At 43.2% G+C, this 25584-nt stretch overlaps 1 protein-coding gene across 1 annotated transcript in view; it reads right to left on the reverse strand.

Annotated features, from left to right (window-relative positions):
• Window positions 1–25584, reverse strand: part of LOC133544917 (uncharacterized) — a 133947-nt gene that overhangs the window by 101006 nt on the left and 7357 nt on the right. Inside the window, exons 4-10 of the mRNA XM_061890162.1 lie at window positions 21005–21174; window positions 20768–20927; window positions 20616–20692; window positions 16523–16703; window positions 15509–15664; window positions 11855–11988; window positions 11605–11763 (exon numbers count right to left, since the gene is read on the reverse strand). Of these exons, the coding sequence (XP_061746146.1) occupies window positions 11605–11763; window positions 11855–11988; window positions 15509–15664; window positions 16523–16703; window positions 20616–20692; window positions 20768–20927; window positions 21005–21174 (1037 nt within the window). The remainder of the gene's footprint in view (window positions 1–11604; window positions 11764–11854; window positions 11989–15508; window positions 15665–16522; window positions 16704–20615; window positions 20693–20767; window positions 20928–21004; window positions 21175–25584) is intronic.

The raw sequence follows: 25584 nt of genomic DNA on the forward strand, positions 1-25584 counted from the left end.
GATTGGGAGAATGTCATGTGGTCAGATGAAACCACAGATGAAAATTACAGACCTCTGTCATCATTTTAAGTGGGAGAACTTGCACAATCGGTGGCTGACTAAATACTTTTTTGCCCCACTGTGAGTAAAAGCAAACAAAGGCTCCTAATTTGGCTGCTGACATATGCAGTGTAATTTCCCCTTCTATTATTTTGTCAACATTATGAGGGCCAAGTGTAAGTAACTTTCCAACTTTCATTAAATATTTGCATAACTTTTGGGTTGATACATAAAACAAAGTTTTGTCTGAGGAGACAAAAAAAGAAAGAGGGACAGTCAAGGATCACGGCTCTCACTCGCAGACGTGAGCTCAAAGACGAGGAGAGATTTCAGACAGATGCTGCCTTGCTTTACTAGTAAGTACCTTTCGATGCTTAAATCAAAATGATAATGTTAATGTTAGCCTTTGGAAATCTGCGTGGTGGCAATAAATAGCCACGAGTGTGATAGTTCGCAGTTCCACGCTGACACGACCAGGCATGCAACAAACTCAAAAAAGTACTGTATAAAGAAAAAAACAATGCGATGAAGGAAAAACGCAAATATAAAGTTGGAGTAAAATATGTAGGTTTCTACTGGCGAATAGGAGTGTAACGGTACACAAAAATTTCGGTTCGGTACGTACCTCGGTTCAGAGGTCACGGTTCGGTTCATTTTCATTACAGTAAGAAATCAACAAAATATACATTTTTGGGTTATTTATTTACCAAATTTGTAAACAATTGCTTTATCCTTTTAACATTGGGAACACTATAATAATTCTGCCCACGTTAATCCACATTAAACTGCCTCAAGTTGTTGCTTTGATTAAATAAAATGACAAAACCTTTCTTCTACATATAAAAAGTTTAACATTAAACAGTTTCCATTGAAACTGTTTAATGTCAACTCATCATGCTTAATTTATTACAGCATTTGGGAAGCCTGTAGTTGACTTTTATTATGTAAATGTTGTATTTTTATCAACATGTGAAAGCAGGGACCCTGCTATTCAAAACTAGGCTGCTACATTACTAATGATTCATGTAACTATAGCTGAAAAATAGTACAATTGCAATAGGAGAGACTATTCATCCCTAAACACAATGGAGTTCAATGAAATAACAGACAGACAAGGCTTTGCTGCCCCTAAAACATGCACACGCACACACGCACGCACACACACACACGCACGTGCACACACACACACAGCAAAATGAGCTAACATTACGCTAAAAGCTAATTAGCCTTCATCTCAAGCCTATACTGTGAGCGAGCTGAGCTGCAGTTTAAGTTTCTAGAAGGTCAATGGGCTCATAATGATGTTTGTAATGGTTGTGACTGGGAAGTGTTTATTATTATTTGGGTAAAGTCCGCTCCTCCCCTGCTAGACGAATCTCTGCTTGACGCTAAAGCATTGACTACATCGTTCTGAAGTCTGAATACGCACTGCTGATTGGCTGTTACATCGCTCGGAATACGCACTGCTGATTGGCTTTGTATGTAACCAATCAGATGGTTGTGTGGGTAGGACAATGAGGCAGAGACAGAGGCAGAAAGCAGAGCAGCTTGTGAAGACTTCTGCTTCCGAACTCGTGCCGAACCGAAACCCCCGTACCGAAACGGTTCGATACAAATACACGTACCGTTACACCCCTACCGGCGAAATATTAGTCATACTAAACCATTGTGGTATTATCGTCAGTTTGTATGTACGTGACCGTTTCTGATGATTTACGACACTACACGCTGGTCCTCATGGGAAAAGTGGTCTTCCTTCAGACAAAACACTACCGCTTTGGTCCACTAGCGCCGCCAAAATCAAGAAAAACTGAAAGTGGAGCTTTAATATTGGCTTACTTTCTGTTTTAGCATGTACCAACCACACTTCAGTTATAACATAATGATCACTTATTATTCTGTTGTTTTGATACTTTACGATAGTTTTGGAGGATACCAGAAATGTGGGTATCGATCCAATACCAAGTAGTTATAGGGTCATACATTGGTCATATTTAAAGTGCTGATGTGTCCAGGGACATATTTTCTTGAGTCTATAAACACAATACAACGTTTTGAAAAATAAAAAAACATTTTGCGATGATAAAAAATATTGATGTAATCATTGTAGTATCGACAAGTTATGGCTCTTGTCCTTGATATTGTTACAATCGATATCTGTGTAGACCTACCCTTTTGTTTACATTCAGGAAGGCTAGCTTGCTGTTAGTTGTTAGCTATTGTATCCTCCTAAAGTGTGTATTGAAGCATGTTTAGCTAGTCATTGTCTTGCAGTGATGATACTTATAAAAAAAAGGATTTGTGGTTTAGAAGTACCGTATTTTTCGGATCATAAGTCGCTCCGGAGTATACGTCCCACCGCCCGAAAATGCATAATAAAGAAGGAAAAAAACATGTATAAGTCGCTATGGAGTATGAGTCGCATTTTTGGGGGAAATTTATTTGATAAAATCCAACACCAAGAATGGACATTAGAAAGGCAATTTTAAATAATTAAAGAGTAGTGAAATAAGTGTACGTTATATGACGCATAAATAACCAACGGAGAAGGTGCCTGGTATGTTAACGTAACATATTATGGGAAGAGTCATTCAAATAACTATAACATATAGAACATACTATAATGTACGTTTACCAAACAATCTTGTAACCCCTAATCAATCAATCAATCAATGTTTACTTATATAGCCCTAAATCACTAGTGTCTCAAAGGGCTGCACAAACCACTACGACATCCTCGGTAGGCCCACATAAGGGCAAGGAAAACTCACACCCAGTGGGACGTCGGTGACAATGATGACTATGAGAACCTTGGAGAGGAGGAAAGCAATGGATGTCGAGCGGGTCCAACATGATACTGTGAAAGTTCAATCCATAATGGATCCAACACAGTCGCAAGAGTCCAGTCCAAAGCGGATCCAACACAGCAGCGAGAGTCCCGTTCAGAGCGGAGCCAGCAAGAAACCATCCCAAGCGGAGGCGGATCAGCAGTGCAGAGATGTCTCCAGCCGATACACAGGCGAGAAGTACATGGCCCTTCTAAACAACTCTGCCAACTCCATAGGTATGCGCCGCTTCGTCTTGTCGTTTTCTTCTGCATATTTCACTACGTCCAGCTTGTAATCTGCAATACATGTGTGGAGAGGGGCGTGTCCTAGGCGTCCCCTGCGGGCGGAGCGTGTGCGGCAGCCGGTCGTGAAGCAGCAATCAGGTGAGCAGATACCTCAGCTGGGACGAGTTAACTAATCACCTGTTTCCTTTATCAGCAGCGTTGGAAACCATGAGCGGGGCTGGCAAACAGGGGAGTGAGAGCCAGACGCTGTTGAGCGTGAAGAGACAGAAGCTGAAAAGCTGGAAAGGAACTCTGAACTATATAAACTGTTGTAAAACCTATAGAGCCAAGGTGTGGTGTTTCCTGCAAAGGAACAGAGGATCGAGGTCGGAGATCGCCACAGTGGCGCCCAACTAAAAAAAAAAAAAAAGGACCCACAGAAAATGTCGGCACCAACCCCGCTGGAAGCGCTTGGCCAAGCGCTGGCGCAAGTGTCAGCGGCAAGTCAGCAGCAGGCGCAGCTGCTGAAAACCTTGATGGACAGGGCAGAGACAACAGGAGGAACCTCAACCATGAAGCGCATGGTGGAGGGGGAGGATCCACAAACCTTCCTTGACGTGTTCGAAGCAACGGCGGTGGCGAACAGATGGCCGGAAGAGGAGTGGGGCGCGAAGCTGCTGCCGCTCCTGGTGGGGGAGGCGCAGCGGGCGGTGTTGAGTCTCCCGGCAACCGCCCGCATGCAATACGCCAACCTCCGACATTCCATCTTAGACCGGGTCGGCAGCAGCAAGGAAGACCACAGAAGGAGGTTCCGGGCGATGAGACTGGAACCAGAAGACCGGCCATTCGTCTTTGCGCACCGGCTGAGAGACGCAGCGACGAGATGGCTCCAACCAAATTGTCAGGACCCGGGGATGCTGGAGGCCATAGTCCTGGAGCGATTCTTGGAGGCCATCCCGACGAGGACCGCAGCCTGGGTCAGGTACCACAGCCCCCCGGATGTCAAGGTAGCTGTAAAACTGGCGGAGGAACACCTGGCCGTGCAGCGGGAGGCGACGCCAAGGATGGCCACGGAACCCGCTGCAGCACCCCGCCGTCGGCTCGCCCCGATGGGGGGCGATGGAGAGAGCAAAGTCGCCTGGGCAACACGGACAGGTTCCCCAGGCGGACAGAAAGCAAAATGCACATACACACACCCACACACACACACATACCACAAAAGGGGGGACGCGGGAAAATCACAAACTATCTGGTGTTTTTTTGTTGCAGCTGCCGGCGCTTCCCTCACAGAGTGCGAATCAAATGCCAGGCCCGGTGTGTTGGGGGTGCGGACAGCCCGGTCACGTGCGCAGGGAGTGCTCCCTGATGGAGGTGGGGCAGGTGATACGGGTTGTCGGGCCTCCAGCACCTGCGCCCGATCACGGAGAGACGTACCGTGTACCGGTAGGTTACAAGGGGGTACATACCGGGCGATGGTGGATTCGGGCTGTAAACAGTCCTTGATCCACCAGAATCTGGTTCGGCCCGGGGTTTTGAGGCAAGCAACACGGGTGAAAATCAGGTGTATTCATGGGGATGTGCACGAATATCCGATTGTACCAGTGGAAATTGCATATGGCAAACAAAAACATAAAGTCGAGGTAGCTGTAAGTACGCACCTCTCGCACCCCGTAATTTTGGCGACAAATTGGCCGGGATTCAGAGATTTATTGGCACAATGTGTTTGGGTGCGTTCACGGACATTAGGAGAGGGGAATATTCGCGCTGTTCTTAGTGGCGACGCGGTTTCATCCGGGACTGCCGAGCGGGAACCGGCGGGGGCTTCGCGGGAGGCCCCCCCCCCGGCTCCTCGATGGTCACCTACGGAGGACTTTCCCCTCGAACAGTCCCGTGATGAAACCTTGCGCGAGGCCTGGGACCAGGTCGACTTTATTGACGGTCAGCTGGTGCGCCCGGGGAAAGCGCGGGTATTCCCTCATTTTTCAGTGATTAGGGATAGACTGTACCGAGTGGGCCGTGACACGCAAACAGGGGAGGAATGCACCCAGTTGTTGGTGCCAAAACGCCACCGGGAAATGGTTTTCCAGGCGGGGCATGAAAACCCGATGGCTGGACATATGGGGTATAACAAGACACTTAATCGGGTCATGGTGCGTTTCTATTGTCCAGGCGGATGTGCGCCGCTGGTGCGCCATCTGCCCGGACTGCCAGCTGGTGAATCCAGCGGCCACCCCAAAGGCACCATTACGCCCATTACCCCTCATAGAGGTCCCCTTCGAGAGAATTGGCATGGACCTCATCGGACCATTTCACCCGAGCACACAGGGATATCGCTTTGTTTTAGTCCTAGTGGGTAACGCAACGCGCTATCCCGAGGCAGTGCCGCTGCGCTCAATTTCTGCCAAAAGTGTTGCGCAAGCACTGTTCAAGGTCATTTCCCGGGTTGGGATCCCGAAAGAGATCCTAACCGACCAGGGCACGTCCTTTATGTCGCGCACAATAAAAGAACTGTACGGATTATTGGGGATAAAATTGATCCGCACCAGTGTGTATCATCCGCAAACTGATGGGCTGGTGGAGCGGCTGAATAAAACACTGAAAACAATGATCCGTAAGTTTATTCACGAGGACAAACAAAATTGGGATATATCAGGGGTGCCCATTACGTCGATCGCGAGCTACCAGTCGACCGCGGGGGGTGTGTCAGTCGATCTCCAGCCAGGCTTTTAAAAAAAATAGACCTAAAAATGAGTGATCATCAATCTTCACCAAGACGTCACTTAAATGACATTCACGGTACCGGAGGGTCTTGTGAGATGACGCTGGCTGCTGCAAGATCATTATTATTAAAATATGACCGAGAGGAAGGCGAGAAACACTTTTTATTTCAACAGACTCTCGCGCCGTACCTTCCGTCAAAACTCTAAAGGAGGACTGCACATTTCCTATCTTCACAATAAAAGCCCTGCTTCATGCTGCCTGCGCTAACTACATACAGAGTCTCGGAAAACTGGCGTGCACAAGCGATCCCTCAGAAAGCGATCCCTCACTTGTGCACGCCAGCTTTCCGAGACTCTTATTTTGTTAGCGCAGGCAGCATGAAGCAGGGCTTTTATTGTGAAGATAGGAAATGTGCAGTCGGCCTTTAGAGTTTTGACGGAAGGGACGGCGCGAAAGTCTGTTGTAATAAAAAGTGTTTCTCGCCTTCCTCTCTGTCTTTTTTTCATAATAATGAACTGGCAGCAGCCAGCGTCATCTCACAAGACCCTCGGGTGCCGTGAATGTCAATCAAGCAAGCTACGGAATTTGCCGCCAATGTTTTTCTTGTAAAGTGTATGGAAGCTGGATGAATTAGATGCCAAAAACCAACCACTTTCATGTGGTATTGTACAGAAAGGACAACTTTTTTCTCCTCCATTTGAAAATGTGGGCGTTATCATCATTACTGTCTGATTCCAATCAATGCAAGTCATCAGAATCAGGTAATACACCAACTTATATTCTTGTCTTTGTGAAAGAAAGACATCTATATGTGTTACACATGCTTGTATTATCATTAAACACATTTAACTTGTTTACAAAAATGTCTCTTTCATAAATAAATAAATATAAATGATATATATAAATTAGGTAGATCCCTTCGAGTTGGTCAATTGAAAAGTAGCTCGCCTGCAGAAAAAGTGTGGGCACCCCTGGGATAAATGGTTGGATCCCCTCATGTTCGCGATGCGGGAGGTACCTCAGGGTTCACTTGGTTTTGCACCGTTTGAGTTATTGTATGGCCAGAGGCCTCGCGGAGTCTTGGACGTTATTAAACAAAGCTGGGAGGAGAGTCCAAGCTCCAGCAAAAATGAAATACAATACGTCCTTGACATGCGAGCAAAACTCCACCAGGTGGGGCACTTGTCACGCGAGAATTTGCTCCGTGCCCAAGAGCGTCAGCGCCGCACGTACAACAAGGGGACTCAACTGCGTAAATTCACACCGGGAGAAAAAGTGCTTGTATGGCTCCCAACTTCAAGCTCTAAATTACTTGCAAAGTGGCAAGGACCCTTTGAGGTCACGCGGCAAGTGAGTGATGTGGATTATGAGGTTCGGCGCTCGGACCGTCGGGGCGGACACACAATTATATCATATAAATCTGCTGAAGACATGGAGACAGGCGGAGCCTGTTTCCATGGCGACTGTGGTGAAGGAGGAAGAGGAGTTGGGGCCAGAGGTCCCGCACTCTGGACCCACCTCTCCGCTTTCCTGTGACAACCAGCTCACATTGGCACAGCGGGCGGAGGTAGCTGAGTTACAGCGGCGCTTTTCTGACGTGTTCTCATCACGGCCTGGCCGCACGAATCTCATCCAACACCACATTGAGACTAGCCCGGGGATTACGGTGCGGTCTAGGCCATACAGGCTCCTCGAACACAAGCGTAAAGTTGTGAGAGAGGAATTTAAAAAAATGCTTGAAATGGGAGTGATAGAAGAATCTCACAGCGCATGGTGTAGTACCATTGTTTTGGTAGGGAAAAAGGATGGGACCGTGCGTTTCTGTGTAGATTACCGCAGGGTGAATGATCAGTCACGTTTTGACGCATACCCAATGCCCCGGGTTGACGAGCTCCTAGATCGGCTGGGCACTGCAAATTTTTTCACCACGCTGGATTTAACCAAGGGCTACTGGCAGATTCCCTTATCACCAGAGTCCAGGGAAAAAACGGCCTTCTCCACTCCGGACGGTTTGTACCAGTTCGTAACACTTCCGTTCGGCTTGTTCGGTGCGCCTGCCACGTTTCAGCGTCTCATGGACCGGGCGCTGCGGCCCCATGCTGCATACGCAGCTGCGTACTTGGATGATGTCATCATCCAGAGTGACAGCTGGGAACAACACATGCGGCTGGTGGGGGCGGTGCTCGAGTCCCTGAGGCGGGCGGGGCTCACTGCCAACCCGGCGAAGTGCGCGGTTGGACAGAGGGAGGTACAGTATCTGGGGTACCACTTGGGGGGGGAGGGGGGGGGCAGGTGCGGCCGCAGGTGGACGAAACGGCGTCGATCGCAGCCTGTCCACCTCCCAAGACAAAAAAAGAGGTGAGGCAGTTCTTGGGACTGGCAGGGTACTACCGGAGGTTCATTCCGCGGTTCGCGGATTGGACTGGTCCATTAACTGACCTCACCCGAAAGGGTGCTCCCGAACTGGTCCAGTGGACGGAGCAGTGCTAGCAGGGATTTGAGAAGGTAAAAAATGCACTTTCTGAGGAGCCGGTGCTGCACATGCCTAATTTTGACATCCCATTCTGTCTGCAGGCGGACACGTCGAGTCGGGGGCTGGGGGCGGTACTTTCCCAGCAGGTGGGGGGTGTCGACCGCCCCGTATTATATCTCAGCCGTAAGCTGTCGGACCGGGAGGCGAGGTACAGCACGGTGGAGAGGGAGTGCCTCGCCATCCGGTGGGCGGTGGGGGCCCTCCGTTACTACCTGTTGGGACGCGCCTTCAGCCTCTATTCGGACCACAAACCGCTCCAGTGGCTCCACCGCATGAGGGATATTAGCGCGAGGATCACCCGGTGGTACCTTGCGCTACAGCCTTATAACTTCCGGGTGGTCCACAGGCCGGGGAGTCAGATGGCTGTGGCCGACTTCCTCTCTCGCCCAGGGGAGGGGGCTGGGCAGTGGCCGCGGCCGGACGACTGCCCGGCCTGAATCGGGCGGTGGAGGCATGTGGAGAGGGTCGTGTCCTAAGCGTCCCCTGCGGGCGGAGCATGTGCGGCAGCCGGTCGTGAAGCAGCAATCAGGTGAGCAGATACCTCAGCTGGGACGAGTTATCTAATCACCTGTTTCCTTTATCAGCAGCGTTGGAAACCATGAGCGGGGCTGGCAAACAGGGGAGTGAGAGCCAGACGGAGGAGCCCGCTGTTGAGCGTGAAGAGACAGAAGCTGAAAAGCTGGAAAGGAACTCTGAACGATATAAACTGTTGTAAAAATAATAAAAAATTGTAACCCACAGAGCCAAGGTGTGGTGTTTCCTGCAAAGGAACAGAGGATCGAGGTCGGAGATCGCCACAACATGATTTCCTTTTCGGTGCCATTTTTGTTCAGCCCTTCTCAGTTTTTATAAGTTACCGCCAACGTTGAAATGATCCATTTTAATAGCTACGGCAGTAGTGTATAGCATATAGCAGTTAGCATCCCATGCACTTCTGCCATGGCCCTCCCCCGCCGAATTCTTATTGGTTGACGTGTGTGTGAGACGATTGCTAAAGTGTGTGTGACGATTGCTGACATTTTCTTTGTCTCTTCCACGAATGAGATAAATCATATTATTTAATATTTTATGGTAATGTGTTAATAATTTCACACATAAGTTGCTCCTGACTATAAATCGCACTAAACTATGAAAAAAATGCGACTTATAATCCGAAAAATACGGTGTATAAAACATTACGAGGAGGTGTTAGCGGTTAGCTATTGTATCCTCCTACCGTGTGTCATTGTCTTGCAGGGATGATACTTATAAACGCACTTTATTTATCGCCATGTAGGCGAGGATTCATGGTCTAGAAGTAGCTAAAACACTAAGAGGTAGCTAGCTATGTATTAAAGCACCACTTAAAGAGTGGCGCTTCAGTCTTTATAGCTCCATCTTTATTGTTAGCCGCAGCTTGTATGCCAGCATTGTCACCGCTGCGTGTATCATGTGAATAAAAAGTAAATATTTTTTCAAATGCAGTATACCTTTTTTAATTAATTAGCACCGTGGTACTTTATTAGTACCGGTATACCGTACAAACCTAGCTCAGTGTGACATTTGCTACGTATTACCATGAATTGATTAACGTGGACCCCGACTTAAAAAAGTTGAAAAACGTACAGTATTCGGGTGTTACCATTTAGTGGTCAATTGTACGGAATTTGTACTGTACTGTGCAATCTACTAATAAAAGTTTCAATCAATCAATCAAAAACACCAAATAAGGACTGGGATGCTTGTAACTTAAAGGGGAACATTATCACAATTTCAGAAGGGTTAAAACCTATAAAAATCAGTTCCCAGTGGCTTATTTTATTTTTTGAGTTTTTTTCAAAATTTTAGCCATCATGGAATATCCCAAAAAAAGGCTTTAAAGTCCCTGATTTTCGCTATCTGTAAATCTACCCGTCTATTTTCCTGTGACGTCACATAATGATGCCAATACAGACAAACATGGCGGATAGAACAGCAAGCAATAGCGACATTAGCTCGGATTCAGACTCGGATTTTAGCGGTTTAAGCGATTCAACAGATTACGCATGTATTGAAACGGATGGTTGGAGTGTGGAGGCAGATAGCGAAAACGAAATTGAAGAAGAAACTGAAGCTATTAAACGAATAGCTATTGAAGCTATTCGGCGATCGCCTTCTAACCAACGATTGCATCTTTTGACCACTGGAGCAACTTAAATCCGTCGATTGGTAAGTCTTTGTTTGGCATTAAATGTGGGTGGACGGAAAGGCTGGATGCAAATATAGCTACAAATGTACATAAGGCTAGCATAAATAGCATGTTAGCATCGATTAGCTGGCAGTCATGCCGTGCACAGATATGTCTGATTAGCACTTAAGTCAATAACATCAACAAAACTCACCTTAGTGATTTTGTTGACCTTATCGTTGGAAATGCATCTGCTCTGAGTGTCGCAGGATATCCACACATCTCTGTGCCATCTCTGTCGTAGCATCGCTAGCGTCGGTTAAGTGGGCAGAACAAACGAGGGACTTTCGCATTTTTTGACCACTGGTGCAACTTGAATCCGCCGATTGGTATGTGTTTGATTGGCATTAAATGCGGGTGGAGGGAAAGGCTGGTTGTAGTCATGCCGTGACTAAATATGTCTGATTAGCACATAAGTCAATAACATCAACAAAACTCACCTTTTAGATTTCGTTGACTTTATTGTTGGAAATGCATCTGCTCTAAGTGTCGCAGGATATCCACACATTCTTGCCATTTCTGCCATGTTAGTATCGATTAGCATGCCGTGCTAATCGATGCACACTCCACGTAAGACAACTTGAATCCGTCCCTGTTCGTGTTGTTACACCCTCCGACAACACACCGACGAGGCATAATGTCCCCAAGGTACGGAAAACAGTCGAAAAAACGGAAAACAACAGAGCTGATTTGACTTGTGTGTGTAATGTGTTTGAGAAAATGGTGGATTGCTTCCCATTGTGACGTCACGGGTGAAAGGTCATCGCTGCGACAGCAAACAATTTAAAGGTGTTTAAATCGCCAAATTCATCCTTTTAGAGTTCGGAAATCGGTTAAAAAAACATATGGTCTTTTTTCTGCAACATCAAGGTATATATTGACGCTTACATAGGTCTGGTGATAATGTTCCCCTTTAAATGATTGGTTACAACTTAAAGCCTAATAATTACCCGAGCGATAATTCCGATCTCAAAACACTCTTGAGGTGGGGAACACTTAAGTTGAGGTAGCACTGTTGTTTTAGCTTGGTAATAAATGAAAGATCCACATTACCTCCAGTGTGTAGCTGGTGTGATTGTGTGTTGACTGGTTTTTGAAGAACTGGCTTAGGAAGAGCGTGCGTTTGTTGTTCATCTCGTCCCAATGTTTGCCGTAGCTCATGTCCACAGAAGATCTAACATGGATGGGGCTTTCCTCGTGTCTGAGGTGGACCTGACAAGAACACAAGCGCAGATGAGCAAAAAGGAAAAAAAAGGCAGTAAAAAAAGTAAAATAAAATGACAGAAGACATGGGTGCAGTTACTTTGTGGTTGATAGGGGGCGTGTGTGAACAGTAGAACTCATGATCAGCTCGCATTGTGTAGGTGAGGTTAGTGTTCCTCTCTCTCCTCACACTCTGAGACGTGTGGCACTCTTGACGCAGATGCCGGGAATCACCTGCACAGTCAAAGATAGTCTGACGATGGCTAAACTACAAAACCCAAAACCAGTGAAGTTGGCACGTTGTGTAAATCATAAATAAAAACAGAATACAATGATTTGCAAATCCTTTTCAACTTATATTCCATTTCAATACACCGCAAAGATGTTTAATGTTCGAACTGAGAAATTTTTTTTTTTCAAAAAATCATTAACTTAGAATTTAAGGGCTTGGCCCTGCGATGAGGTGGCGACTTGTCCAGGGTGTATACCGCCTTCCGCTCGATTGTAGCTGAGATGGCCACCAGTGCCCCCCGCAACCCCAAAAGGAATAAATAAGCGGTAGGAAATGGATGGATGGATAGAATTTAATGGCAGCAACACATTGCAAAAAAGTTGGCACAGGGGCATTTTTACCACTGTGTTACATGGTCTTTCCTTTTAACAACACTCAGTAGACGTTTGGGAACTGAGAAGACCAATTTTTTAAGCTTTTCAAGTGGAATTCTTTCCCATTATTGCTTGATGTACAGCTTAAGTTGTTCAACATTAATGGGTCTCCGTATTTTACGCTTGATAATGCGCCACACATTTTCAATGGGAGACAGGTCTGGACTACAGGCAGGCCAGTCTAGTACCCGCACACTTATCCTACGAAGCCACGTTGTTGTAACGCTGCTTGAATGGCAACATATGTTGCTCCAAAACCTGTATGTACCTTTCAGCATTAATAGTGCCTTCACAGATGTGTAAGTTACCCATGCCTTGGGCACTAATACACCCCCATACCATCACAGATGCTGGCTTTTGAACTTTGCGCCTAAAACAGTACAGATGGTTCTTTTCCTCTTTGGTCCAGAGGACACAACGTCCAGTCTCCAAAATCAATTTGAAATGTGGACTCGTCAGACCACAGAACACTTTTCCACTTTGCATCAGTCCATCTTAAATGAGCTTGGGCCCAGCAAAGTCTGTGGCGTTTCTGGGTGTTGTTGATAAATGGATTTGCATTTGCATAGTAGAGTTTTAACTTGCACTTACAGATGTAGTGACAAACTGGATTTACTGAGTGGTTTTCTGAAGTGTTCCTGAGCCAATGTGGTGATATATCCTTTACACACGGATGTCGGTATTTTATGCAGAACCGCCTGAGGGATCGGGAGTCACAAGCATGCATGCAGTGATTTCTCCAGATTTTCTGAACCTTTGATGATATTACGGACTGAAGATGGTGATATCCCAAAATTCCTTGCAATAGATCATTGAGAAATGTTTTTCTTAAAATGTTTCACAATTTGCTCACGCATTTGTTCACAAAGTGGTGACCCTCGCCCCATCTTTGTTTGTGAATGACTAAGCATTTCATGAAAGCTGCTTTTATACCAAATCATAGCGCCCACCTTTTCCCAATTAGCCTGTTCAACTTTCTCCATCTTTTTTGCCACTTGTGCCAGCTTTTTTGAAACATGTTTCAGGCATCAAATTCCAAATGAGCTAATATTTGCAAAAAATAAAAAAATTACTAGTTCAAACATTAAGTATCTTGTTTTTGAAGTCTATTCAATTAAATATAGGTTGAAAAGGATTTGCAAATCATTGTATTCTGTGACAACTTCAATGGTTTTGTTTTTTATAACTACGAAAACTTGGTCATTCTTAAAAGACAGTAGGTCTATAGCAGGGGTCTCAAACTCAATTTACCAGGGGACCACTGGGTGCAGAAACTAGATGAGGCTGGGCCGCAAAAAAAGATTTCTTAAAAAATCTAACATGTACTTTTTAATGAATTCATTCACCTTCTATGAATGGCTTTGCCGCCCTAGCAACATACTTGCCAATCCTCATGATTTTTCCGGGAGACTCCTGAATTTCAGTGCACCTCCCGACAATCTACCGGTGCAACCATTCTCCCGAATTTTTCCCAATTTTCACCTGGCCGACGTTATTAAGGGCTGCCGTGACTGCACTGCCTTTAACGTCCTCTACAACAGGTGTTCTCAACCTTTTTTCAGTGATGTACCCCCTGTGAACATTTTTTTAATTCAAGTACCCCCTAATGAGATCAAAGCATTTTTGGTTGAAAAAAAGAGATAAAGAAGTAAAATACAGCACTATGTCATCAGTTTCTGATTTATTAAATTGTATAACAGTGCAAAATATTGCTCATTTGTAGTGTTCTTTCTTGAACTATTTGGAAAATAAAAAAAAAAATAACTAAAAACTTGTTGAAAAATAAACAAGTGATTCAATTATAAATAAAGATTTCTACACATAGAAGTAATCAACTTAAAGTGCCCTCTTTGGGGATTGTAATAGAGATCCATCTGGATTCATGAACTTAATTCTAAACATTTCTTCACAAAAAAAGAAATCTTTAACATCAATATCTATGGAACATGTCCACAAAAAGTCTGTCCGTCAACAATGAATGTTGGATTGTTGTATTATTTTTCCGCAGTTTATGAACTTACTTTCATACTTCATTGAAGTATTATTCAATAAACATACTGTATGTATAAAGGATTTATGAATTGCTGATGTTTTTTAGAATGTTTTTGATAAATCTCTTTTGTCCCTTCAAGTACCTCCAGGTACCTCCCAAAAGAAGACTACTGCTCCACTACATGTCATTGCGCACGCTTTTATATCACACAACCAATGTGCCGGCTCTGTAACATGTTGTGCGAGACTTGGGCAGAACAACGTCAGTGGCTGCAAGACGTACTTGTTCAACAGCCATACAGGTCACACTGAGGGTGGCTGTATAAACAACTTTAACACTGTTACAAATATGCGCCACACTGTGAACCCACACCAAACAAGAATGACAGACCCTTTTTGGGAGAATATCCGCACCCTAACACAACTTAAACACAAGAGAGCAAATACCCAGAATACCTTGCAGAGCTACAATATACAACACCTCAGCCGACGCAAGTAGGGAGAGTGGGGGCGTGGGAGGTCTGCATGGGATTCTGGGTAATTGTAATGGTTTGTTTATGTTGTGTTATGATGCGGATGTTCTCCCGGTATGTGTTTGTCATTCTTGTTTGGTGTGGGTTCACAATCTGGCACATATTTGTAACAGTGTTAAAAGTGTTTTTACGTCCACCGTCAGTGTGACGTGTGTAGCTGTTGATCAAATATTTCTTGCAATAACACACTTGCGTCTCACATGGCCAGATGCAACATACAACTGGGCTTGCACGCTGCCAGTTCAGGATGTAGGGGGCGCTAAAGGCAGTGCCATTATGGCACTCCCTGAATATTGTTGATCTGGTAAAAATTGACAGGGGCTTCGAGAGAATTGTTGCCCTGAAATTCAGGGGTCTCCCGGGAAAATTGCGGACGTTGGCAAGCATGACCTGTCAAGCGCCGTTCATATTAAACTTGCGGGCCGCACCAACATAAATTGTCATATCAAAGCGCGGGCCGGATAGTAACGTCTCGCGGGCCGCTATTGGCCCGCGGGCCATATGTTTGAGACCCCTGGTCTATAGATTTGAAAAGATGAATTCGACTTGGTAAAAAAACTGACCTCCCAGACCATATTTGAGGCGAAAAGCAGAACTCCACCGTGCTTCTTTGTGCTCCACTAGCCCGAGCATCCTGCTGCCGACCACACCAGGTAGCAGAAGCTCCGCCTCCACGGAGTACTGCTTGCTGTGGATGTCCCTCCTGCGCTCCAAGACCACTGCAGACACATGTCACTTACTGTATAAATCTATTCCCAAATGAAACACCTTTGTGACTATAAAACTGTTGAATCAACAATACTCGAAAATTCTGCACTATAAGCCTTTGCTTTTTTCCTACACTTTGAACCCTGCAGCTTATAAAACAGTGCGGCTAATTTATGGATTTTTCTTTGCTGATAGTTTTCAAAAACAAATACACTGAAAAGGTGCGTTATTGTTTGTGCAATGGCTCCCTCCATTTTTTGGGACGAGTTTGCACAGTGCAGATTCTGCAGTGTCCTTCCAGTTAGTGCTTTCAAGCAGAAGTAGAAATGCTGTTCATTCTTCTAGCCGGCTATAGCCTTTGTACTCTTATGGATTCTTCTTTCATCACTCCAAGCAATTTTTGTAAGTTTAAAAATGTAACAAAAACTGTTTATATCTATCAAATCCTCCCATTTGGGATGTTTTTAGGAGTGTTTTCATGCATATTTCTAGGTGCTATTGTAATATAAACAAGCTAGCGTAAGCTAATATGCTAACATGTTTACGAGTGTCTGTGTTAGTATGTTTAACTTGCAATGGCATTCTTTTTATATTGTTTCAGTTTGGTAAATTCCCCAAAACGTCACCGTGGAGTTATTGAGTCCGTTTAGCTAATTGGACAGCTAGCTTCCGCAGGTAGTGGGCCCATGATGATGACTTCTGTTTTGTTTGATCAGCTGTTTTATTGCCGCTTTACAGGCACCGTTTGGAAACAATAAAGGTATGTAAATAAACATTTACAGAATCTTTCTATCTGCTGTTTATAAAATTCAAACATTTGGTGGGTGCGTTCTGTAGTCCGTAAAATACGATAATGATAAAGGCAGTACCTGAGAGTGATGCAGGTTCCTTGAACACATTCCTCACTGCGGCAGAAAGGCTCATCTTCCTGCCCAGTCCATGGGTAACGTTGGCAGAGAGGATCATGGGATTTCCATTGGCTGCCATTTTGGCTTCACAGTGGTAGCGTGTCCTCAGTTCTGACATGACAGTCTGTTTGTCCACCAAGCCCTGCCGTGGAGAAAATATATTCGAATACACTGACGGACTAAGATATTGTCACCAATTTAGTGAAATCAAACTTCTTATGTCCATGTGTATCTTGCCGATTGTATTGTACCATAAGTCCCGGCGAGAAATCTGCGTTCAAAGGACTCCGGCTTATTAGTGATTCCTAAAGCCCAGAAAAAGTCTGCGGGCTATAGAGCGTTTTTCGTTCGGGCTCCAGTACTCTGGAATGCCCTCCTGGTAACAGTTCGAGATGCCACCTCAGTAGAAGCATTTAAGTCTCACCTTAAAACTCATTTGTATACTCTAGCCTTTAAATAGACCTCCTTTTTAGACCAGTTGATCTGCCGCTTCTTTTCTTTTTCTCCTCTGTCCCCCCGTCCCTTGTGGAGGGGGTCCGGTCCGATGACCATGGATGAAATACTGGCTGTCCAGAGTCGGGACCCAGGATGGACCGCTCGTCGGGACCCAGGATGGACCGCTCGCCCGTGTATCGGTTGGAGACATCTCTACGACAACATTTATTAGTATTTTTTGGTTCTTTGTTGTTGCTATTTTTGTATTATGACAATTTATTATTGGATCATGTTGTACTGCATTTTAATCGTTTGTTCTGTGGTTGTGTGATGTTTTTTGCCTGGACCCCAGGAAGAATAGTCTCCACTGCGGTGTAGACTAATGGGGATCCTTAATAAACTAAACTATACTAAACTAAACTACGATGCTGATCCGACTCCGCTTGGGATGGTTTCCTGTGGACGGGACTCTCACTGTTGTCTTGGATCCGCTTTGAACTGAACTCTCGCGGCTGTGTTGGAGCCACTATGGATTGAACTTTCACAGTATCATGTTAGACCCGCTCGACATCCATTGCCTTCGGTCCCTTGAGGGGGGTGTAGGGGGGTTGCCCACATATGAGGTCCTCTCCAAGGTTCTCATAGTCATCATTGTCACTGTCGTCCCACTGGGTGTGAGTTCTCCTTGCCCACTGGGTGTGAGTTTTCCTTACCCTTATGTGGGTTCTTCCGAGGATGTCGTAGTCGTAGTGGTTTGTACAGTCCTTTGAGACATTTGTGATTTAGGGCTATATAAATCAACATTGATTGATTGATTGATTGATTGATATTGTCATGACTGCCACAAGTGGTGGAAAAATGTACTACAACTCGGTTTCAGGTGATCTCCTCAATGATTGGTCAAAAGGCACTCACGTGACTACAGGACCCTATTGTTGCTACTAATTTTGAGCTAATATGCTATGTGTTTGCGGCGCTATCTTATTAGTATTTGGAAATGTAAAAATCCCCTGTTGTGCAGCATGGCTGCTTCACACGTGAGAACTGTGGAAATATTTTACATTGCTTACCCCACAACCCGCTAAGAAGAAAAGTATGGGAAGTGAAAGTTCGCCTGTAACACTGAAGAGTCACAGATTACAGAGTCTTGTGCCAGGTAAACACACGACACAACATCTGCGTTTTGTTCCGAAGAGAACACACAGAAGTTAATACAAATAAAAACAGAAGAAATTCATTAAAAAGATTAGTTGACAAAAACAGACATTCAATTTGAGTAAAACTAAAAAATGCTATTTGGTAGCAGCAGAAGAGAAAGTCAAACACAAATACAAATGGACCAACATTGAATGATGTAAATAAACCAAACTCTGGGTGTACTCAAAGATGAGAAAGTGAATATAGAAACGTTATGTTGCGTTACGTTATGTCGCGTTATGTTATGTCTCGTTACGTTATGTCTCGTTACATTACGTCACATTGTTATACTACGTTATGTTGTATTACGTTACATTGTATTACGTTACATTGTATTACTTTATGTTGTATTATGTTATGTTGTATCACGTTATGTTGCGTTAAGTTATATTACGTTATGTTATTATTACGTTGTTATATTACGTTATGTTATATTACATTATGTTATATTACGTTATGTTATATTACGTTATGTTACATTACGGTGGCAGAGGGGTTAGTGCATCTGCCTCACAATACGAAGTTCCTGCAGTCCTGGGTTCAAATCCAGGCTCGGGATCTTTCTGTGTGGAGTTTGCATGTTCTCCCCGTGAATGCGTGGGTTCCCTCCGGGTACTCCGGCTTCCTCCCACTTCCAAAGACATGCACCTGGGGATAGGTTGATTGGCAACACTAAATTGGCCCTAGTGTGTGAATGTGAGTGTGAATGTTGTCTGTCTATCTGTGTTGGCCCTGCGATGAGGTGGCGACTTGTCCAGGGTGTACCCTGCCTTCCGCCCGATTGTAGCTGAGATAGGCGCCAGCGCCCCCCGCGACCCCGAAACGGAATAAGCGGTAGAAAATGGATGGATGGATGGATATATTACGTTATGTTGTACTAAACTGTTATATTACGTTATGTTAAGTCGCATTGCGTCGCGCTGCATGCTTTGCGTTACGTTATGTTGCGTTACGTTATTTTACGTATATTACATTGTGTTGTGTTATTTTATGTCGCGTTACGTTATGCCACATTATAACATTACTATGTTATCTTATTTTACGTTATGTCGAGGTGCATTACGTTATTTTATGTGTATCACGTTATGTCGTGTAATGTTATGTTGCGCTATGTCATGTCGCATTATAGTATGTCGCTTTATGTTGCATTATGTTATGTCGCGTTACGTTATGTCGCGTTACGTTATATCGCGTTATGTTGTCGCGTTACGCAATGTCGCGTTACGTTATTTTACGTATATTACTTTGTGTCGCGTTACGTTACGTTATATTACGTTATGCCGCGTTACGTTATGCCGCTTGCGTAATATAACGTGTTATGTTATGTTATGTTATGTTACGTTATGTCGCGTTGCGTTATATAACAAATATACAACAAAAAGTGTCAAGAAATACATAAAACATTTATAAAGCAAAATATGTTGGTGATCAATAATCACTCAATATTGTCTACTGCTCGCCAGTGTTACCATGTTTGAGATATTGTGCTGAAATATGGGGAAACATGTGCAAAGATACATATATTCACTTATGTTACAAAAGAGAAAGATCAGTTAGTATAATACAGAATGATACATACAGTGATTATGAATCGTTGACATACTTCACACAAGGCCTAATTTCTGCGGGATTGTTGGTCGAAAGTTAATGAAGATTTTCGCAAAACGAGGGTAATAAGTTTGTTTTCTTTTGTAGTTCTGTGTATTTCCTTTAGTTTATGGCGCTTTCCGGTGTGTGCAATGTAAACACTGCAGGAATGTAGCAGCAGAGTGTGTCAAATACAGCCGCAAAATTCTACTTTCACGAAATAAAAGCATGTTTTATTATAAGTTTATTAGCTGGAGTATGTTTAGAACTATTTATAGATTTATAATTTCGGATTATTTTCTCAGAAAGAATAATGTCGAAACAACAGATTAATACGCTTTTGCTATCTAACATCTTAAAAATTGCAACTGCATGCAAAGTCTATTATATAATAGTTGCAAATGATGCAGAAGTGTAGGAAATCAAGATATAACAACTGAACGGTGCAGTTATCATTATCAGCTCACTGTTAAATGTTAAATTAAAAATTGATTTTGTCATTATACAAATGGACAGTTAATATAGTCAATGTATATATAAAATTGGTATCAGTATTGATTCTTTTGTACCAGGATTTGGTATTGTATCGATTCAAATGTGAAAGGCACCCATCCCTATTGAGGAGTGACCCTGATAGTGTTTTTTTGTTGTTGTTTTTTTATCTATACATATCAGTGCTCAATATGTAGTATTTATCACAATGTTTTTTTTCCATTAACTTTTATATATAATGTAATATGTTTATAAAAATCTGTACTGCAACAACGTAATTTCCCCATTATGGGATAAGAAAAGTATATCCTATCCCATCAAAATATTGTGACAAGGAACTTACCATCATATAATAATGAACGCCATCAATTATCAGCTCGAGCTTTGCAGTCTTTAAACTCCTCTCTTGTTCAAATTGGCCTGACAAAAAAAAGCATCACCATCATCACAACAGCAGCCAAGCAAATATTGTCATAGCCAGTTAGTTACACTAACCTTGCATGAGGATACTTTTCAGTGGATGAGATACTCTGACTAGGAATCTGCGAGGATTAAAGGCAAGATCAAGCGACATGTCCCTAGGGATAGAGGACTTTGGGGTAGCCAGGAGTAGGTGGATGGATGCCTCTCTGGGAAGCCAGGTGTCTTCCTGAGTCTACAGACATTGACATTTGAGAATTTGACACTTATAGAAAGAGATGCAAACACTATGATATACCAGGTTTCTAGTACCATTGGAAGCATTGAGAAGGCGGCCTCAAGCAAGTAGTAATGGAGACCTCTGTCCAGCTTCAGCAGCCTGAGGGACAGGTGGTTGGGACCAAAGGGGAGTAGGGAGATGCCCCCAGTAGTTAGGGGGTAGGAAGCATTGGAGCATAGCTGCCAGCCAACCATCTTTGACCCTGTGGGAGAGATAAATATCAGAAGAAACAACAATTCTTGCATTGGGAGAAAGAAGGCAGTGATCCTACAGATCCACTATATATAATTCAAAATTATACCCATTTGAAGCCATTTGATGCATGGTGGGAAAAAAATGCAAAACACTCTCCATACATATCGATAAACTGCGTATCCTAAAATCCTCTGCGCAGTGTGGGTCCACAATGTTGGGCGTAGAGCAAAAGAGAGGAAAAAAGTGAAGTTTGTTCCACTTCGTAGTATATAGAGCAAGGGTCGGCAACCTGCGGCTCCGGAGCCACATGTGGCTCTTTGGTCACTCTGATGTGGCTCAGCTGCATAATCAACGACCCCCCCGATTATTTCGGGAGGTTTCCGGAGTTTGGTGCCTCTCCCAGGAATCACCCGAGGACAACATTGAGTGCGTGCCGTGATGGCAATGCTTTTAACTTCCTCTTTAACGTGTCGTCGCGCCCGCTTTTACACAATGCTATCTGCTTGTCGGCCGGTCGCATGTTATACACAGCTCTTGTCAACTCACGCACATACCTGCAAGGCATACTTGTTCAACAGCCATACAGGTTACACTGAGGGTTGTAATATAAACAACTTTATCACTCTTACTAATATGCACCACACTCTGAACCCACACCAAACAAGTATGACCAACACATTTCGGGAGAACATTTGCACTGTAAGACAACATAAACACAACCGTACAAATACCCAGAATCCTATGCGTCCCTGACTATTCCTGGCTACATTATACACACCCGCTAGCACCAAACCTGCCCACCTCAACCGACACACGGAGGGGGGGTTGGTGCTATCAAGTGTGTATAATGTAGCCAGGAATAGTCAGGGACACATGGGATTCTGGGTATCTGTACTGTTGTGTTTATGTTGTCTTACAGTGCGGATGTTCTCCCGAATTGTGTTTGTCATACTTGTTTGGTGCGGGTTCACAGTGTGGTGCATATTAGTAAGAGTGTTAAAGTTGTTTAAATTACAGCCCTCAGTGTGATCTGTAAGGCTGTCGAACAACTATGTCTTGCAGCAATGAGCGTGCGTCTGCAGGAGGCACATACAACATGTAACTGGGCGGGTAAGCTGTTTGTGCTTGTTGTAGAGGGCGTTAAAGGCAGCTCTTTCATAGCACTCCATTATTATTGTTGTTTGAATGAATATTATCAGATATTCGCAAGAATAGATAATTTGAGAATTTGGGAACCTCCGGAAAATATGGTAGGGTTGGTAAGTGTGATGCTTTTATTTATAAATACACGTCAGTAGGCTAAATGAACCTCTTCAGCATAAGTGTAATGCTGTCAAGCGGCATTCATGTACAACTCGCGGGCCGCACTAACATTAAATATTCTCATTAAGGTGCGGGCCGCGTGTCTGAGACCCCTGGTTTATACATAGCACAAAGCAAAAAAAAAAAAAACTGCATGCAGTGTTATTTCATTTTAAATTTCAAGAGTTTTGAGGCTCCCATTTTTTATTTTATTTTGTGAAACGGGTGAAAATGGCTCCTTGAGTGGTAAAGGTTGCCGACCCCTGATATAAAGGAAGTGTTTTCGTTTTTTGTAATCTGTTCAAAAAGTTTTAAGTTATATTGCTAACAAACAGACAAACATACCTGGCGATAACATAACCTCTGTTGTGGAGTTAAAAAAGGGCGCCACGTTCATCTCGAGTGTTCGAAGCCAAAACAGACTGAGCCAAGGTTTGTCGTGTCAAAGGGAAGCTCACCGAAGCTACCTGATTAGCTACCATCACGCAGAAAAGATGAAGCCAGCAAAGCTAAACATTAGGGCTGTGAATCGTTGGGTGTTACACGATTCGATTCAATATCAATTCTTGGGGTCACGATTCGATAATATCTCGATTTTTCCGATTCGATTCTCAATTCAAAAACGATATTTTTCAGATTCAAAACGATTCAGTATTCATTCAATACATAGGATTTCAGCAGGATCTACCCCAGTCTGCTGACATGCTAGCATAGTAGATTTAAAAAAAAAAAAAAGCTTTTAGAATTCTAGAGGACAATGTTTTACCAACTGATTGCAATAATGTAAATTTGTTTTAACTATTAAACGAACCAAAAATATGACTTATTTTATCTTTGTGAAAACATTGGACACAGTGTGTTGTCATTTTATAAGACGCGATGCAAGTGTAAGCCACTGTGACGCTATTGTTCTTTTTTATTATTTTTTATAAATGTCTAATGATAATGTCAATGAGGGATTTTTAATCAGTGCTATGCTGAAATTATAACTAATATTGATACTGTTGTTGATAATATTCATTTTTGTTTAATTACTTTTGGTTTGTCCTGTGCCGTGTTTGTCTCCTCTCAATTGGTCTGTTTATTGCAGTTCTGAGTGTTGCTGGGTCAGGTTTGGTTTTGGAATTGGATTGCATTGTTATGGTATTGCTGTGTAGTGGTTTGTTGGATTGATTAAAAAAAATAAATAAAATAAAATTAAAATATAAATAAATCGATTTTTAAAAAATGAGAACCGATTCTGAATCGCACAACGTAAACCAGGGGCGCTCACACTTTTTCTGCAGGCGAGCTACTTTTCAATTGACCAAGTCGAGGAGATCTACCTCATTCCTATTTATAATTTATATTTATTTATTTATGAAAGAGACATTTTTGTTAACACGTTAATGGTGTTTAATGATAATACAAGCATGTTTAACACACATAGATTCCTTTCTTTCATGAAGACAAGAATATAAGTTGGTGTATTTGATTCTGATGACTTGCATTGATTGGAATTAGACAGTGGTGCTGATAACGTCTGCATTTTCAAATGGAGGGGAAAAAAAAGTCCTCCTTTCTGTCCAATACCACATGAAAGTGGTTGGATTTGGCATCTCATTTGTCCAACTTGCATACTCATTTTTAAACACTTTGTTATGAGAGTAGCATATGTGTGTGTGGCCCTTTAATGTCTGGCAGCAGGTGAGTGACGTCAGTGAGTGTGCGGGTGGGCAAGCAAGTGAGAAAGCGGTCGCTGAGGGCGGGGGAGAAATACATTGGCATCAAACTCCGTAGCTTGCTAGCTTGTGCACGCTAGCTTTCTGAGACTCTTATTTTGTTAGCACAGGCAGGATGAAACAGGTCTTTTATGGTGAAGACAGGAACTGTGCAGTCGGTCTTTAGACTTTTGACAGTAGGTACGGAGTCTGTAGAAATAAAATGTGTTTCTCTGCGTCCGCCCTGTTAGTGATTTTTTTTCTGAAATATGAGCTCGCAGCAGCCAGCGTCATCTCACAAGATCCTCGGGTGCCGAGAATGTCAAACAACTGACGAAAGTGAAGTCTTGGTATGATTGATGATTGCTCATTTTTATGTCTATTTTTTAATGCCTGGCTTGAGATCGACTGACACACCCTCCGAGATCGACCAGTCGATCGCGATCGACGTAATGCCCACCCCTGACGTAAACGATTCGATTCGTATTCGAATCAATTTTTTCCCACACCCCTACTAAACATCAATTTGTGAGGTATTTACATTAATAAAAATTAAAATGTTAGTTAACTTTTCTGAGAAACTGCCTTTTACAAACTGATAGAAAAAATGTCCACTGTAAAGAACGCTGCTTGTCTGAAAGTAATAGTTGAGAGACGCAGTGGATGTTCCCGCACAGTTCTTTCTACTTAAAAATACTTTTTTGTAGTAATAAATATTATCAAAACATGTTATCATTATGTTTGTGTTCAATCACAGTAAGTGTATTTATCCTAAACATTTTGACATATACAACAATAATAATGTTCTGTGGCAATTTTGTTGTTCTTGATGTGCAATGACAGTAAAAACCTATTCTATTTTAAATAAGACTGCCCACAAAATGGCACATCCTGAAGAGGCGGTCAGAAAGCGGCTTAAAGATGGTCTGTAAAACAAAACCTATGCAGCATTTTGACCAAAGTGCTACCACTACATTTTAGACCACAAGAAAGTGTTTTAAATGTAGAAACAAACCATATGTCTATCTGTGTCTCTTTTAGAATGCGTAGCTCTGTAGTTATGATAGATTAGTCCCAATTTAAGGATTTTTTTAATTGTTTTAATTTAACAGCAATTTGTGATGAAAACATACAGATCTTCTTTTCAATTCTCTTGTGATATTTAACATGTACTGAAATGCAAATGTTGACAGGTATGCTCTCTCTGCCTTCTTTAAACATGACTAATGTCAGTCAGCAGCTTCACGGGGCTTCGAGTTGTTTTTCTATTTTGTTCAAAGCAGACTAGGCAAATGTAATGTGTTCAGCAGCTCTAATGTTACTGTTAATTTTTCATCAAACAATATCAGAATCTGCACAAACTTAATATTCATACTGGTTTAAAGGTAACTTAAATCATGGGTTTCACTATGTAA

The sequence above is a fragment of the Nerophis ophidion genome, linkage group LG28 (assembly GCF_033978795.1).
Source record: "Nerophis ophidion isolate RoL-2023_Sa linkage group LG28, RoL_Noph_v1.0, whole genome shotgun sequence".
Classification (NCBI taxonomy): domain Eukaryota; kingdom Metazoa; phylum Chordata; class Actinopteri; order Syngnathiformes; family Syngnathidae; genus Nerophis; species Nerophis ophidion.